The sequence below is a fragment of the Phyllostomus hastatus genome, unplaced genomic scaffold (genome assembly GCF_019186645.2).
Source record: "Phyllostomus hastatus isolate PE091 unplaced genomic scaffold, TTU_PhHast_1.1 phas_contig_34, whole genome shotgun sequence".
In the NCBI taxonomy this organism is placed as follows: domain Eukaryota; kingdom Metazoa; phylum Chordata; class Mammalia; order Chiroptera; family Phyllostomidae; genus Phyllostomus; species Phyllostomus hastatus.
The window spans coordinates 14,092,392-14,108,972 of NW_025333857.1; the positions used below are offsets into that span (position 1 = coordinate 14,092,392).

The following is a 16,581-nucleotide window of genomic DNA, read 5'->3' on the forward strand; positions in this document are numbered from 1 at the left end:
GACTGGCAGCGTCATAGACAATGTGTCCACCCATGCATCATATGTTGTGCAGTTTTTTGGCAGAACATCAAATCACCCAGGTGACTCAGTCCCCCTACAGCCTAGATTTGGCACCCTGTGACTTCTGGCTTTTCCCAAAACTTAAATCACCTTTGAAAGAAAAGAGATTTCATACCATACATGAGATTCAGGAAAATGTGATAGCATAGCTGATGGCAATCGGGAGAACTGTGTGGGGTCCCAAGGTGCCTAGTTTGATGGGAACTGAGGCATCTTTGTCCTATGTACAATGTTTCTTGTATCTTATATCTTCTTCAGTAAATGTCTCTATTTTTCATATTACATGGCTGGATACCTTCTGGACAGACCTCCTATGTATGGAACAGGGATCAGGTCTAGGTATAAGGCTACCTTGGAATAAAGCCAAAATACTTCTTATTAGTATAACAAGTATAACATTAAGATTGTTATAATTAAAACTATTCTGAGTATGACTTGAATCAAATCACTAGATACTGGAAGTAAAGAATGTAAGTGATGGGTTGGCCAAAAAGTTCGCTTATTTTTTATCCCATAAGATGGCTCTAATAACACTCAGCTGTCTTTATCTTCATTCTAAACAATTTTGTTAGATTATATTATGATGCCTGTCATATCAGTGTGCATTAAAAAACATCAAAATTGGTGAATTTTGTTTAGACATTTTAACATTGAAGATGGAAGAAAATACACATTTTCAGCAATATTACGCTTTATTATTTCAAAGAAAGTAAAAACACAACTGAAACACACAAAAAAATTGTGCAATGTGTGGAAAAGGTGCTGTGACTGACTGTATCAAAACTGATTGTGAAGTTTCAAGCTGGAGATATCTCAGTGGACAATGCTCCACGGTCGGGTAGTCCAGTTGAAGCTGACAGCAATCAAATTGAGACATTAATTGAGAACAATCACATTATACCACATGGGAAAGAGCCAACATTCTCAAAATACCCAAATCAATAAAGTTATTGGTGAAAATGAAAAATATATCTTTTATTTTATGGAAAAAAACTTACAGACTTTTTGGCCAACCCAATTCATTAAAAAATTTTTGTGATTGTGATTTAAATTTTTTTTTCTAGAAATGTTTGAAAAAATTCTGTGTAAAACAACAAATATCCAAAATTCATTCTTGATACAAATACCTTTAGGAATGAAGACTTAAAAAATCTTTTTCATTTGCTCTAGGTAAAAATTATGATAACCAGCAGTAAGGTATACTATCTCAAAAAATTGTTACAGAAAAAATTCACCTGAATTAAAGAAGCACAAATAAGTTATAAGAACACATTAATATGGATATTTATATTAAAATCTTCACATTTTAAATTAGTACTTGCAAATAGAAACTGAGGCAATTATCAATCAAGAATGATTTATGAGTATAATGACAAATTCAAAGTTTTAGACATGAGCAAATGGGCACACTACATGCATTTATGGAGCCTATATTTAAAATAAGGTATAATGCAATAAATATATCAAACTGTTAAGATTAGAAAAACTAAGTAAAACAGATATGCTAATAAAGTATTTTTGTCTTTTTGATGGGGTTCTCCCCCTCATCAAATTTGTTTGTTAATATGACCATATTTTTTAAAACCTAGGTATTAAAATATTAGTTTGCAGTGCCTGGAAATTATTTTTGTACTCACAGACATGTCTAACACAAATACGAACCAAAAAAACACATGTAAAACAAAAATATGTACTTTTATAATATAGTCTTTAAAGTTCCCTTTACCTTTATTGTCTGCCTGCTTGTCTGAAATCGTTGATCTGATACTTGCTGCTGATGAAGAAGCTTTTCATTGACTTCTTTATATTCTTTAACAGATAATTCTGCTGCTTTTTTGGCATTCTGAAGTACACTGATTTGTTGTTGCAAGGATATAATTCTTTCTCGTAATAAAACAGTATTGCTTCTTGTTTTCTGCACAGTTACATTTTTCCATTTTTCTCTGTTAACTGAGAATATGTAACTGTTATAGAAAAATAATGTTTGTAATATTTTTAAAATCACATTAAATTATGAAGACTATTAATTACATATGCATTCTTACCTCTGGTAGGAACTGCTGTATGTGAACTCTTCTGAATATTACCACTCTTTTTTTCAAAAGTTGGCTTTTTGACATTCTTGTAATGAAAATAATCCTAAATTAAAGGATTTCATAAAAATTAGATTGTTACTCAATAACAACATCAAGTGAACCAACATGATACATAATATTTCTTCACTTAAAATATATTTATTTATGTAATTAAAATGTTTAGATAATAAAACTCTATAATTGATGCCAAGAACTCATAAAGGAACATAATATGTACACTAAAGTTGACCTTACAAGGCAAAAGATACAAATACAAAATTAACCCCCAAAGTAGTAGTAATTTAGCCTAGGGACTACTTAGAACCCTAAGGGTAAATACAATAAAAGCAACAAAAATAAAATATTTAATAACCTATTCTCTGGGAGTCTAAGTCCTTTTCTCAAATACTGTTCTCTGTTGCATGGAGACTAATGAATCTCTTCTGACAAATAAAGCTAAAATGATGTCAATGATAATAAAGTAAGTTTTCTTGAAGCTGTGTTTTCCTAATGACATTCCAATATACTAAGATTGAATAAAATAAATCTATGTTGACTTCTGTTCCAAAACATTTCACCAATTTCAAAAAGCTTTCCCAAAGCAAAATTTTAAATAGGAATATGTTTCAAAATATTATAAATATTAAGAATAAAACATGGTCTTGTTTATGACTTTATTGTCTGGGAAACAAAAACAATATCAATCTAGAAAACTCTTAAAAAATTTTTTTCAAAAACCCTAATTCAGGAACAAATAAATAATTATAGTAAAAATAAAAAGACAAAATAAATTTGACCCAATGGTACTTTGACAATGAGCCTTGTATTTTATGCTGAGGGATACATAAATTATATATAAGGCATGTCTCTGAAGTAATAAGACTGATTTGCTAACACAAATTCTAGAAACCCCTATCTAAGATAACATTTGCCTTTGAAGTAATTACTTTCTTTTAAACTAACATTCATTTCTTAAAATATTTTTGGAATGTCTCATTAAAACATATCTTCTAAACCAGTATATAAGATATATTTTTAAAAGTTTCATTGCTTTAGTAAGATTTAATGAATACTTAAGTGCTATTACTGAGTGCTGTAAAAAGATCCAAAACATAACTGCCCAAGTTAAATAGTAGTCACCGGACTTGGTTTCAAATAAACTATACCTAAAATAAAAAAGCACTAGACTTCCTTTTCCAGTGTTAACTGACTAGAAATTCAGAAAAATTCTCATATTTTGAAATAAGCACTGTTCAAGTGTCTTGGTAACACAGGGAGATTCTGGGGCCAAAAATGAGGTAAAAGTGGGAATCAAGAGACAAGTGCTCAACAAAGTGCCCAATAAGTACAGAACAGTTGATAATCTGGCAACCTTGAAATTCTATGTAAAGAGCAACACAGAGTACCAGATAACAGGAAAGAAAGCCTAGGTCCCATATCAAGATGAGAAATTTGAGGTCACAAAGCCAGGACACTGTGTGTATAAATAGTTCCTACCATTTATATTACTGAGTGGTATTCCATGGTGTGAATGTATCGCAGTTTGTTTAAACACTCAGCTAATAAAGAAAATTTTGGTTGTATTTTGGGCTATTACAAATAAAGCTACTATGATCACTCATTAAAGGTTTTTTGGGTAAATATAAATTTTCATTTTTGTGGGATAAGTGTCCATAGGTGAGATAGCTGGCTTGTGTAGTAAGTGTGGGATTATTAGGTTTTCAAAAGAAACTGCCAACTGTTTCCCAGAGTGCTGTACCACTTTATATTCACACCCAAAATGTATGAGAGACCCAGTGTTACTACATCCTTGCCAGTATTTGGAGTGTCACTATTTTTTTATTTTAGCTGTTCTGCTAGATTTGGATTTCATCAGTATCTTACTCTGCATTTCCCTAGTTATTAATGATGTTGAATATCTTTATATATGTGTGCTTATTTGTTATCCATTTATCCTTTTTTGTTGAAATGTCTGTTCATATTATTTGCCCATTTTCTAATTGGATTGTTTTATTTTCTAGTGTTGACAGCATTAGAATTAAGATGTTCTATTCCTCAAAAGATTACATTAAGAGCCTTGAATAGGTACAGTATGGAGTATGGCAAGATATCTACAATATATATAAGCAGCCAGAGACTTATATATAACATTTATAAAAACTCATAAAAATAAATAAAAATATAGACAACTCATTTTTAAAATGAGCAGAGACTTGAAGAGGCAATTTACTAAAGAATTCCATATGGTCCTGGCTGGCGTAGCTCAGTGGATTGAGCGCGGGCTATGAACCAAAGTGTCGCAGGTTCGATTCCCAGCCAGGGTACATGCCTGGGTTGCAGGCCATAACCCCCAGCAACCGCACGTTGATGTTTTTCTCTCTCTCTCTCTCTCCCTCCCTTCCCTCTCTAAAAAGAAATTTTTTAAAATCTTAAAAAAAAATGAATTCCATATGGTAAGTAATCATGAGAAAGTATTCAACACTTTATTAGTAATCACAAAAATGTAAATTCAACCCATAATAATATACCTGAACATACATATAAAAGGGGCTGAGATGAGAAATATTAAGATACCAAGTATTGATGAGGAGCAGTAAAAATTTTCATAGTGTGCTAGTACATACAACAAATTGGTACAATGCTCAGAAAACACCATTATCAATTAAAATCTTATAAAAACTTAATCTATGGTACATGTATAAGAATACTCATTGCAACAATATTTGCAGGAAATCCAAACTGAAGGAACCCAAAATTCAGCAGTAGAATGTATAACTTGAGGTATAGTCAGACAAGGAAGTGCAATAAACAACAATAAAAGTGAATGAACTCCACATAATATTGAACAAAAGAAGCCAGACACAAAAGAAGATATATACTGTATAGAATCTATAAAATTCAAAAACAGGCAAAATTAACTATAATTTTAAGAGAGATAAAATTATAAAGAAATGGAGTTAGCAATTAAAGTTAAAATAATGGTTATCTTTGGAGTTAGTGAGAAATTCTGTATTTTCAAAACAAAATTGCTACAATTTCGTCAATGTGTCTTTTTTCTGACTGCAAACAATATACATAGATTTATTCAAAGTAGTTTATACTATATTCTCTTATATAAATGGAATTAAGAGTTATTTTTTATTACAAACCCATGCTATACATAAATGACTACAACTAAGGAAAATTCCCAACCAAGTAATATGTGGCAAAATAGAAGCTTTTACAAAATCTATCTATTTACCTACCAGTCACTCAGTGAATTAGCAGACACTTAGCATATAATTTTTCATCCGAACTTCATTCTGGTGGTAACTAAAATAGATTTTTGTCATCCTTGAGCTTTTTCTTAAAATTAAACACTGCTGGATGTGATTTTAAAATAACACTAATAGGTTAATTAAAAGATGATTGTTTACAAAATTATCTTTCCTCTGTATTTCACTGATTTATGATGAACAAGTAAACCTTTTGGTGACATGATATATACACAGTAAGAATTAATGACTAAATTGTTTAGAAACATTAAATTTTTTAAGATTTGAAACATATTAGAAAATTAGGTAAATACTAGAAATTTATAGATTTACTTAAATAATTTTATCATCACAAAGACTAATAAAAAAAACAGTATTTTCCACACTTGGTATATTTCATATACCTGAAAAAAATGAGCTTAAAATCACCTTTAAATTTTTTAGCTGAAATATAAATACCTGAATATTTATATTTAGGAGAATATTTTTTATTTCCATGTTATCTATACAAAAATATTAACAAATTGGAGTTGAAAAATATCAAGAAGTGTGTATTTGCACTGCAAATATCAAAGGTTCACTTTTTAAGGATTCAAATTAAATCACTGTCAACAAAATTTGATTTGTTACAAAGATAAGATAAAATTAAAAACATAGCTTAGAATTAAGCAAAATGTGTCATACCTTTGAGGGTTTGCCATCTGTATTTGAATATATTTGCGCTATCCTTTTTCCCTGCACTTGGCTGTCTTCTGTTTGATCACCTTCCTTCTGGTCTCTCTTATCTTCCATAGGACTTATTTTCTGGGATGTTTCTACAACAACTGTCCCCAAATTTTGAGAGATGTGAGTTTCAGAATCACTGCTTTTGAGAAAAAAAAGTGGGGGACACAAAACCCAAGAAGAGTTGTTAAATATATACCTCTTTTAAGTTCAAGATCAAAAATAATATAGCATATACTTTATTATTATTATTATTATTGCACATACTATAGCACAGTACAAAACTGTAAGTTTAATTTGAACACTTACGGGTTTTCGGTGGTAAGAAAGAAAATTAATCTATATTTTACAAAATTATAAAAATCTCATCAAGAAATTAGATTATCTAGAATCAAATGCACACTAGCATCACTTCTATAGTATTTTTACTAACTGTTAACTCAGGAAGCACAAGTTTTAACAGTTGTAGGGTTGGAGTACTCACTACTTTATGAACCAGGGTGGAAAACTTGAACATTTCTAACGAAGTTCTCCCTTACTCTGGGACAAAATTTGAATCCCTGTGGCTTTCACCCATTTACCCCAGCTTCATTTCTTAGGCTATTCATCATTCAATAAAGTACTTGTTAAGCATCAACCATGTGCCAGGCACTTTGCTAGACATTAGCAATAACACAGTAAGTAAATAAAGTAGATAAAAATGCCTGCTGTCATATAGCTTTCATCCTAGTGGGATGGGGGCGGGGGGACAGGTAACAAATAGGAAGTAAAATATATAGTATGTTAGCAGTATGTTAAAAAGAAAACATAAAGCAAGGAAGGAAAGTTACAAATGCTGAGTTGAGCAGGACATGCTAGTAAGCTCAATCATTTTTCCACATGGATGATCTTTTAACTACTAAAACACAGTAACATGATGCCTGATTCATCTCTAAGAAAAACATCCCTAGCTTTTTCAAATATTTCTAATATGTATGTATGCTTTCAAGATGCTTTCTTACCCTGGTTACACTTGAATTTGCTCCAGCTTATTCTGATGTAGCATTATGTTCAAAACACAGTTTCACATTCCAAGTGTATTATGAGAAGTGCTTAGTAGAACTCCAGTTAGGTACAAACTAAAATTCTGAAAGTTCTCTGACATGATTACTATACTGTAGACTCATATAGGATTTAACAAAGCCTCATAAAATATATTTATGTACACCACTGCAAAGTCCCTTATTTTTCCCATTGTATAGTGGAGCAAATGACATTTTACAGCCAAGCGAAGAACCCTGTAGTCTTCTGTATAACCGTATCTTCCCAGTCTTTTAAGATCTTTGGGGATTCTGATTCTATTTTATAAAATAGTTCCATCTCTTTCAAAAGTTATGTTACCCACAAATTAGATAAACATGCTTTGCTGAAATTGTTTTTCTTATTTGAGGTATTAACAACTCCTGATTATTACCCGTTACTGAATGGACATTGATAAAGGTAGTTTGTATATTGAAACCCACAAAATGCAGGCTGCCTCAATGGCCCAGCCCATGTCAGAAATTTAAATCTAAGCCAGCCACATTTATGGAAAATGCCTCTGAGGGGAGGCAGAGTTTGACACCCCCAATTATACCTTCTGGAATAATTATTTTAAGCTTGTTATTTTCAATAAACAAAAGACTCAGAAAAAAACTTTAACCTTTCCTCTTATGACCTAAAAGAATTTACATAGATAATGTCCTCCAGTGAGGGAGATATAGTTGTAGATAACTCTAGTTTCATATGAACTAGTGTTTGATACACAGGGGGACCTACTAAGACCCCTATGATCCAAGTTCTCCCTGTGTCCTGTTGTTAAAGATGGCCCAGCAAACATTTATTTTCCAAACATTTGCTTTTCTATCTCCATGTGAACTGCCTTTCTTCCCTTTGAAGTCCCAAACTACAAACCCCACATTTGCATGGAACCCCTGTATGGACAGACACAGGGTCTGACACAAAGAACACCCCTTTTTATTCATAAAAAATTTTATTACAATATCATAAGATCCAATTCTGTAACATAACAATATCACACTCAAGCACACCATATGATATTTTAGATGAAACGTTCAAATTGCTGTCCACCTCAGGAGAGACATTCATGTGCCCTACCAACCACACTCAATGGCGTTACTTCTACTGGACCTTGTGATAGGGCATTCAAGAGTTGGAAAGAGTTTAAAGTAAATGGTTAATAAGCCTAGTAAGTAAAGCATATGTTAAAGCTATTGTTTTAGAAACTACAGATAAGGTCCATCCTGGCTCCTGGAAGAGAAAGCTGACCTCCTAGGGCAGTGCTAAAAATTACCATCTGGGGAAGAAGTGGAGGCATCCAGGCCATTGTGTTCCAGACACAGACAGACCATCACCCACCCCTGGGAATAGCTAACTGCCCAGGACGAGAATACTATAAGTTTCTTTTATCTAATTTTCCTTGAATTTAAAAACTCCTCACTGCACCTCGTATATTCCCTGTTATTAAAAGGCTGGCTTGAAAGAAAATGTAAGATGGTCCCTTAGGGTATGAGCCCACTGTCTTCTCAGATCATCAGCCATCTGAATAAAGTGCCCATAAAGATTCAATCCCTGTCTCTGCTTATTGGGTTCAGTATGTGACAGACAACATGAATGCCAATCTTTTCCGGTTTCACTTGTATAATAGATTTAGTCATTTCCTCCTGTTAATCTGTCTCATGTTAATTTAATTATTAGTCCAGCCAGAAGAATTTAGAAGGGTAGAAGAAAAATGAATTTTTCCATCGTACACCTCACTGTCAAGGAAACCTAACTTACCCCAATCACAGTTCTCCAACTCAGCTTTAGCTAGCTCACCTGACCCTAGAAAATAGAACGTGCTAGCCTTATCAGGAAATACTCAACCCCCCAGCCAACCACGCCCTGTTTCTTCATTGCCCTTCTAATGCTCTATGAAACTCTGTCTCGACACAATTCCCTCAGGAAGAGTGCTCCACTGTTCGTTAGGCTCTGTTAACCCCTACTCCATGGATGTTACCCCTTGAATAAAGGGCTTCAAACTCATTACTAAATGGTATTATTTTTGTCATTTGACAGCATGCTTTATAATACGATGCAACTATAGGACATTAGTATTCTAAGGTAATAATTACATAATATATTTATATATGAAGAACAAAGCTCTATTTTTCTCAATATCTAAGTAAGTTTCTTATGTGGCAGGAAAAGAAACTGCTCTCTGTAACACTTGCAAGTTTTGTCGGGACAAAAGCTGAGTAAAAGTTATTTTTAGGTAAGGAGCCGGCTAGCAGAGTTGCTAAGTAACGATATCTGAAGGTCACTATGCCCCTGCTTCTGAATGCTTGCTTTCAGCAGCTGGTTCCCCCTCCCTTTCTGCCTGTGTAACTGGTATATAAAAAGGACCCCTAACCCAGGATTTGGGATTTGGCTCAGGATTTGGGAATTAACCCCCCTGGAGCCCCGAACGCGTAAAAAAGTTTGTGCTTCATTATCTCCCGAGTGTGGGTGGATTTTCCACAACATTTTGGTGCATTGGCCGGGAAACCCCTCACACGAGCAGGTATTTTGCCTCCGGTGAAGGTGACTGGGGGAGTCGGGGGGGGGGGGAGCCCTGCCGCAGGGGAGGAGCACGTGCCCTGGTGATTCCAGGCTTCCCGGGGCAGAGACTCCTCGTGCCACGTCCCCGACCGCTCTAACACCCGGGCAGAGGGGAGAGACAAACTACGAACTGTCGGAGGTGCCAATCAGGTATCGGTAAGTGCCCCAGGGACCGGACTCAAGAATCAGGGAGGGGCTGATCACCCCTCAACCGAAAAATTCAGGAGTCTGGGCCAAGACCCAGGCCATCAAACTCCTTCTCGAGGGAGAACTGTGTGACTGAATGTGTATGAATGTGTTTGTGACTCCACAGAGCTGGCCAGGCTTACAGAGTCAGAATGGGCCCCCCACCTGCGGCGGGCATGTGAAAGATCCCCTTTTCCTTTGTTTGTCTGTGTCAGTTGGGAGAATTCATCATGGGTTGGGGGGGTTTCTGCCACAGTACTATATTGCATGTATGTGGGTGTGCCGCCATTTTGGATAAAATGGAGGACGAGCCACGAGAGTGCCCGCCCCCCCCAGGGTGGAGGTGCATGGTTGTCGTCATCTTGGAAGATGGGTCACGTGAGAGCCCCTCCATCTTGGAACTGGGCAAGGTGCCAGGCTAAGGGCTCTCTCCAAACTGCATCCGTCTGGTTCTCTGTGTAACTGGTTCTGATAAGAATGGCTCCGAAGGACATGTACTGAAGTTAAGGAAAACATCTGGCCTGTAGGGTTTTTCAGGGTCTGAGCTTCAGAAAACTGCAGAATGTCTCTGCAAATCTAGGGAATTTTTAGTAGAAGGTACCTGCAGTGCCAGGGACTTTCGGCTGTCCTTCCCAGAGTGGGAAAGGAACCAGGATTAAAAGAATAATGGTTAAATCTGAATGAGTAAAATTATGTATAAGGAATGTAAAGTTTTAAACCTGGAGTAAAGGAAACCTCAACTATTTGTTTTCTGGTTTTGTGGGAAAAGAGCAGTGTTGTTTCTGATCAAAAACCCTCTGTACTTAAAATCTGTTTAAGGTTGCCTGTAACCGGTTGGGGAGGATGCCTTTGCCACTCGGGACCCAGGAAGGGTCATTTGGGGCTGATCAGTGCTTCAGCCAGAGGCAAAGCAGCATGTCTCTGCCAAAAGACCGGGCCTGAAGGAGCACGTCTCTGTGCGAGAGAATGCCCCTACCCGTGTACTGTTCTGGAAACTCTGTGTTTTGGGTTTTGCTCTGCATCTGCTCTGAAAAGGAAATGAAGGATTCCAGGGAAGGTTAAAACTTCACACTCTGTAGAAAAGTAAATAATTTATATATTTATATACACACACACACACACACACACACACACACACACATAAATGAAGAAGGTCTGTGGGAAACTGTACAGATAAATGGAAAAGTAAAAGTTTTGGAATTATGTGATGTTAGTTAATAATAAAAGGTATAAGGCATGGAAATACACTCTTAGTGGATATCAGAAAATGTATGAAAAAATAAAAGGGTTGTAAATGTTGCATAAGTCTATAGAAGTAAAGGTTTTAAGAAGCCTGGTAAATATCAGAAGGGAAAAGATTTTCCTTCAGGCTTTGTATTTTTCTCCCTACCTGATCCCTCCAGAATTTGGCATTCTGAAGGAGTAAGTGAAAACATAAGGTTTCTTTGCATAAGACCAATAAGACCAGTAGTTAATAGTGGTTTTGTTAACCAAGACTTTGACTGGAATGTCATGCCTGAAGGAGGCATGTATGGGTTCTGGTCGTCACCAGAAAGCCCTGAGGAACTGGGATTGACTTGTGAAGCTAGCGTAAGCCCACGAGAAAAGCCTGGTACTTTGGTTGGTTGTGCAGTTCAAGGAACGAAGGTTGCTTTCATGAAAGATGGCCAAAAAGAAACCTGTGGGCCCAATGAAAACCTCAAGGATCTGAGTAAAACAACTGGTACAGGAAAAGCCAGATGGTGGATGTGTGGCTCTGCTTCTGTGCCCTGAGGGGCAGACTGAGAAGTCAATCTGAAGGTTCCCTGTGTGAGTTCCAGCAAAGCAGAATTAAAGATCATAAGTAATTCAGGCTGCTCTTGGTGAGTTTATGTAAACAAACAGTTAATAACAGTGAGGGTGATCTTAAGGAGAAAAATTAAGGTTCAAGGAAAATCACTATGCTCAGTATTAAACATCAGAATAATGCAACTGTCTTAAAAGTTTGTTTTCATTTGAAGGTTAAAACTGGTTTTGTAATATCATCAAAAATGTACAATTTACAGGTATGAAGGACCTGTCAAATTGCCATTGCTGAATGTCATTGCAAAAAGAAACTTGCAACTGAACGTCTTCCCAAAAGACAGTCTCACAGGCACAGAGGCTGGTTTGGGGACTAGTGTGTGAATTACCCTGTGTGTTCTTCTGTTTTCATAGGACGTATGCCTGTGACTTCATTACCTGAGTGACTGGTTGCAATACAGGCCTCACTTAAGGAGCCCATTTTTCATCATCGCCCCCTGGAGCTCAATGGTTTGGCTAAACTAAGTGGTTGGGTTAGTAAGCAGCTTGGGTGATCTGTGGGCTTCACTTTAAAACTGATTTTCCCTTTTCTGTCTTAGTGGCTTGAACAGGAAAGGTTTAGATATCTGAAAGAAGGGAAATCATAATATATTCCCTTCAGCCTGAGTAAAGTATAATGGACTACAAAAGCTTTGGATAAGTGTAGCATGCCTTGTACACCTTCCTCCAGATAAGCCATACCTAAGCCCCTGCTTTTGTCATTTAATGGTTATGATTTAATTGTGCCTTCCAACTCTTTCCAAATCTGTCACCTCCAGAATATAACCAGGATGCCAATGGTCTAGTAATGCCAGCCTTTGGACACCGAGCCTGCGACTTCCTGGTAATAGCCAACTGACCAGGATTCTGTAAAGTCCTTCCCCTGACAGGAAGGACTCCCTCCATGCTACACCCACTTTCAGGGCACCCCAGACCCACGGGTAGGTAAAACAACGTCCATTTCCAGCCGGAAGCAGTTACAAGAAGATGCGACCTTCGTCCATTGTCCTTTAAAAGAATTTAAAGTGGATATATATCTAGAATGAAAAATTGTTACAAGGTGCAGCTAAGGGTGGGGGGACCCCAAATGGGCATTTTGGACGGGGTCCAGAACTCAAGGTGTCCAGGAAATTTTAGGATGTCTTCACCCCTTTCCCACAGGTGTAAGGAGGGGGAGGGACACACAGAGCAAAATATGCGAGGCTGTTTTGTACAGCAACAGCTTTATAGCTAACCCATGGCATAGTCATTTAACATGCCTATAGCCTTTGGCTGGTCACTTGGATATGCTAAATGGCTGTGGCCATGCTCTGGGCCAGGGAGATAAAGAAAGACTCCCCTGCCCAGGATGTGACAGAGAAGCAGGTTCCCCGAGTGGGAGCTTGAAGAAGATTGGCTCCACACCATGAGGCCACACCTGCCCAGACCCATGATAGCAGCCAGACAGGAGCAGGTACCGGCCTGTCCAGGATCTGTGGGCTGTCTACAAAGCAGCCTACAGCCGCCACCCAGTGGTCCCGAACCTGCACACCCTCCCAAGCCAGCTTCCCCCAACAGCAACGTGGTTTACCTGCCGTAATCTGAAGGATGCCTTCTCCTGCATTCCTGTGGCACCTTCCAGCCAACCCATTTTTGCCTTTGAATGAAAAAGATCCGCACACAGTGGTCAAGACTCAGTTAACCTGGACTAGACTGCCCCAGGAGTTTAAGAACTCCCCAACCGTATTTGGGGAAGCCCTAGCAGGAAACCCCTCGCTAAGGGGGGATGGACCTGACGATTCTGCAGTACATGGACGACCTCCTCCTGGTGACCCCATCCCAGAAACGGTGCCGGGAGGGAACGCACACGCTGCTAAGGTGCCCCCTACAGCCATCTGTGCAGTCCTCTGTCATGGCCCTTCATGGTGCACAGTGCTCCATCGGGTTCGCCTGCCCCAGTGGCCTGCAAGCTCCCCCGGCACTCTGGCAATGTCGCCAGGTGCAGAGCTCAGCAACCAGGCTTGCCGGAAGTACTCACAGTGTGATCAGGGGTGAGAACAGAAAATGGCAGAGTTGCCAATGCCCTTCAGAACCTTGTCTGATTTCTGAGGAAAATGCTCGTTTTCCTAAGGGAAAGCCAGCCTGCACCCTGCGGCTGTGGAACTGGGCCCTACTACCAGGCTTTGAAGGGTCCGGACATTAAGAAAAAGCCTTCCAAAATATTAAGAGGTGCCTCAGTAATGTTCCTGCCCTTGGACTGTCAAAGCCGGGGCAGCCTTTTAATCTGTATACCCACAAGAGAGACAAGGTAGCCCTTGGGTCCTGACCCAGCCTGTCGGACCATGGCAACACCCGGTGGCTCACCTGTCTAAGCAGTTGGACCATGATGCCACTGGCTGGCCACCTCATCTGGGGGCAGTCACTGCTGCCATAACCCTCTTGCAAGGGGCATAAGTGGCTGTCGAACCCCAGACTGACTCAATACCAGGGCATCCTCCAAGGAAACCTGAGGGTGCATGTTAAGACCATGAAACAAGTCAATCCAGCTACCTACTTACCGGCAGAACTTAGAGAGCTGGACCAAGACTGTCTTAGAGTAACCGAAGAGGTCCACGCCAGCCGGCCAGACATCCAGGACCAGCCCCCCAGGACCAGTCCCTGGCCCAACCTGATGTTGATGTCACCCACTACATGGATGGAAGCAGCTATATGGTTAAGGGCAGGAAAGTCGCCAAGTATACAGACCAGAAAACTGGACTGCCCTGGACAAACTTACTGCTGCAGGAGTCACCCCTTGGATTTACTACAGCCGGGCCAAGACAGCAGTAGATCCCGAAAACCCGAGGACTAGGCCTGTGCCAAAAACCCACGCTAAGACGCTGGAGGACGCCAACCAGTAAAAAAGACGCCAAGGAATAGACTGTTGTTCCGCAGGGCACCTGACTTTAATTGGCACCTTTGCAGGAGCATTGACAATTGGACTAGTGACTGTGGCCCCTGAGGAATGGAATCCCTGCAAAATGGGTCACCCTAGAAATAGTTTGTCTCTGTTTAATCTCTGTATTTGGGTTTATTGTATGCTTTGATTAACAAATGTGGCCCCTGTCTCAGCCCCAGCCTGCAAATGTAATACCCCCAGGCATAGGATTGTGCTCAGAGGTAAAGTGGTCTCTTACTATCTCCCAGAGTCAGCTTTCAGCTCCTCCACTGACATGCCATCGGGTTGTGTTCAGTCACAGCAATCCCTCTGCACTTGGGGAGGGAAGGTATACCAGACTGGAGTAACATCCAGGACCATGAAGTACCAGACCCGGAGGTGTCAGGCATATAGGACCCTGCATCCTCCGGACCTTAGTCCCACACCTAGGGCTACAGTGACTCATAGGGCAGCCGCCACAGTGCTAGCCCTGCAGTGGTACCAACACCAGTATCAGCAGTTGTAACCCTCCCAAGGACCTCAGACTTATAGCCAGGTATTAGTGATGCTAAAAGGGATAAAACACCTTATAGCATCAAAGGGGGGAATGTGGCAGGAAAAGAAACTGCTCTCTGTAACACTTGCAAGTTTTGTCGGGACAAAAGCTGAGTAAAAGTTATTTTTAGGTAAGGAGCTGGCTAGCGGGGTTGCTAAGTAACGATATCTGAAGGTCACTATGCCCCTGCTTCTGAATGCTTGCTTTCAGCAGCTGGTTCCCCCTCCCTTTCTGCCTGTGTAACTGGTATATAAAAAGGACCCCTAACCCAGCCTTTTTGGCTCAGGATTTGAGAATTAACCCCCCTTGAGCCCCGCACGCATAATAAAGTTTGTGCTTCATTATCTCCCGAGTGTGGGTGGATTTTCCACAACACTTATATTTCAGGTTATGAAAAACTAAGGGAAACAGAATGTTCTGAAGTCCTTAGGCTCCACTGTGGGATTTCTAATTGTTGAAAAATTCTTTGCAGCTGAGTGATTCCTGAGAATATCCTGTCAGGCAAGAAATGCAACATTTAATCCTCACAGTGTAAAACTGAATTTCACTGCCAAATAACTTAAATAACAACCCTGTTTTAAGAGATAGTATGTGATATGTGACCTTCCGCACATATCCTAATATGATAAAATCAAAATTATATTACTTAACTTTCATATATTTATTCATACATACATGCTCACACATGAGTAAAGTAGACCACTGTATTATGAAGAATGAGGTAGGTCCAACTGGCTGAATAGTAGCTGAAACTAGAATTTCCTTGAAGATATCAATAAGGGCTTAGTGGGTTTTAAGCTAACTAGTATTTTATTTCTAATTGCTTTTAAGAACAGGGGAAAGAAACCTTACTACACGAGTTAACAAAGAATGAAAATGCAGACTTTGTCCTTCCTCACCTTCATAAATTTGTGAATTTTTTACCTGCCTGATGATAAGGGGTTTGACCCAATGATCATTTATGACAGTGGTTCCCAAACTTGCCTGCATATTGGAATTAGCTAGAAAGCTTCAAAAAATTACTGAAGCTTGTACCTCACTCCAGAAGTTAAGATAGAATTGCACCAGGGTGTGGCTTGAGCTTTGGAATTTTTATAAGATCCTTAAGTGATTCTAATATGCACACAAGTATGAGAACCACATTTTAAGATAAGTTTCAATTCTATATCTATGCTTAAGAAAACTATCCAGAGATATCCTGAAGGGACCAAAGTTTTGTCACCCCAAAGTGTGACTTTTGTGACATTGATTTTAAGCTGGTTATAAAAAAAACAAAAGACTCAGAAGGAACTTGTGACCCTCACCTTTTTGTGCCGAAAGGAATTCAGAGAGAAAAACATGCTTCAGGAAGGGAACCTGAGCGTATTCACCTTAGCACACATGAATAAGCAC

At 38.7% G+C, this 16,581-nt stretch overlaps 1 protein-coding gene across 2 annotated transcripts in view; it reads right to left on the minus strand.

Moving 5' to 3' along the window:
- The window catches only part of CNTLN (centlein), a 294,809-nt gene that overhangs the window by 76,015 nt on the left and 202,213 nt on the right, over positions 1 to 16,581 (minus strand). Inside the window, exons 16-18 of one of the 2 annotated variants that reach the window (XM_045840845.1) lie at positions 6,074 to 6,251; positions 2,106 to 2,199; positions 1,787 to 2,010 (exon numbers count right to left, since the gene is read on the minus strand). In XM_045840845.1, the coding sequence (XP_045696801.1) occupies positions 1,787 to 2,010; positions 2,106 to 2,199; positions 6,074 to 6,251 (496 nt within the window). Of the gene's footprint in view, positions 1 to 1,786; positions 2,011 to 2,105; positions 2,200 to 6,073; positions 6,255 to 16,581 lie in introns of both variants that reach the window. The other variant, XM_045840844.1, reaches the window with a different exon arrangement.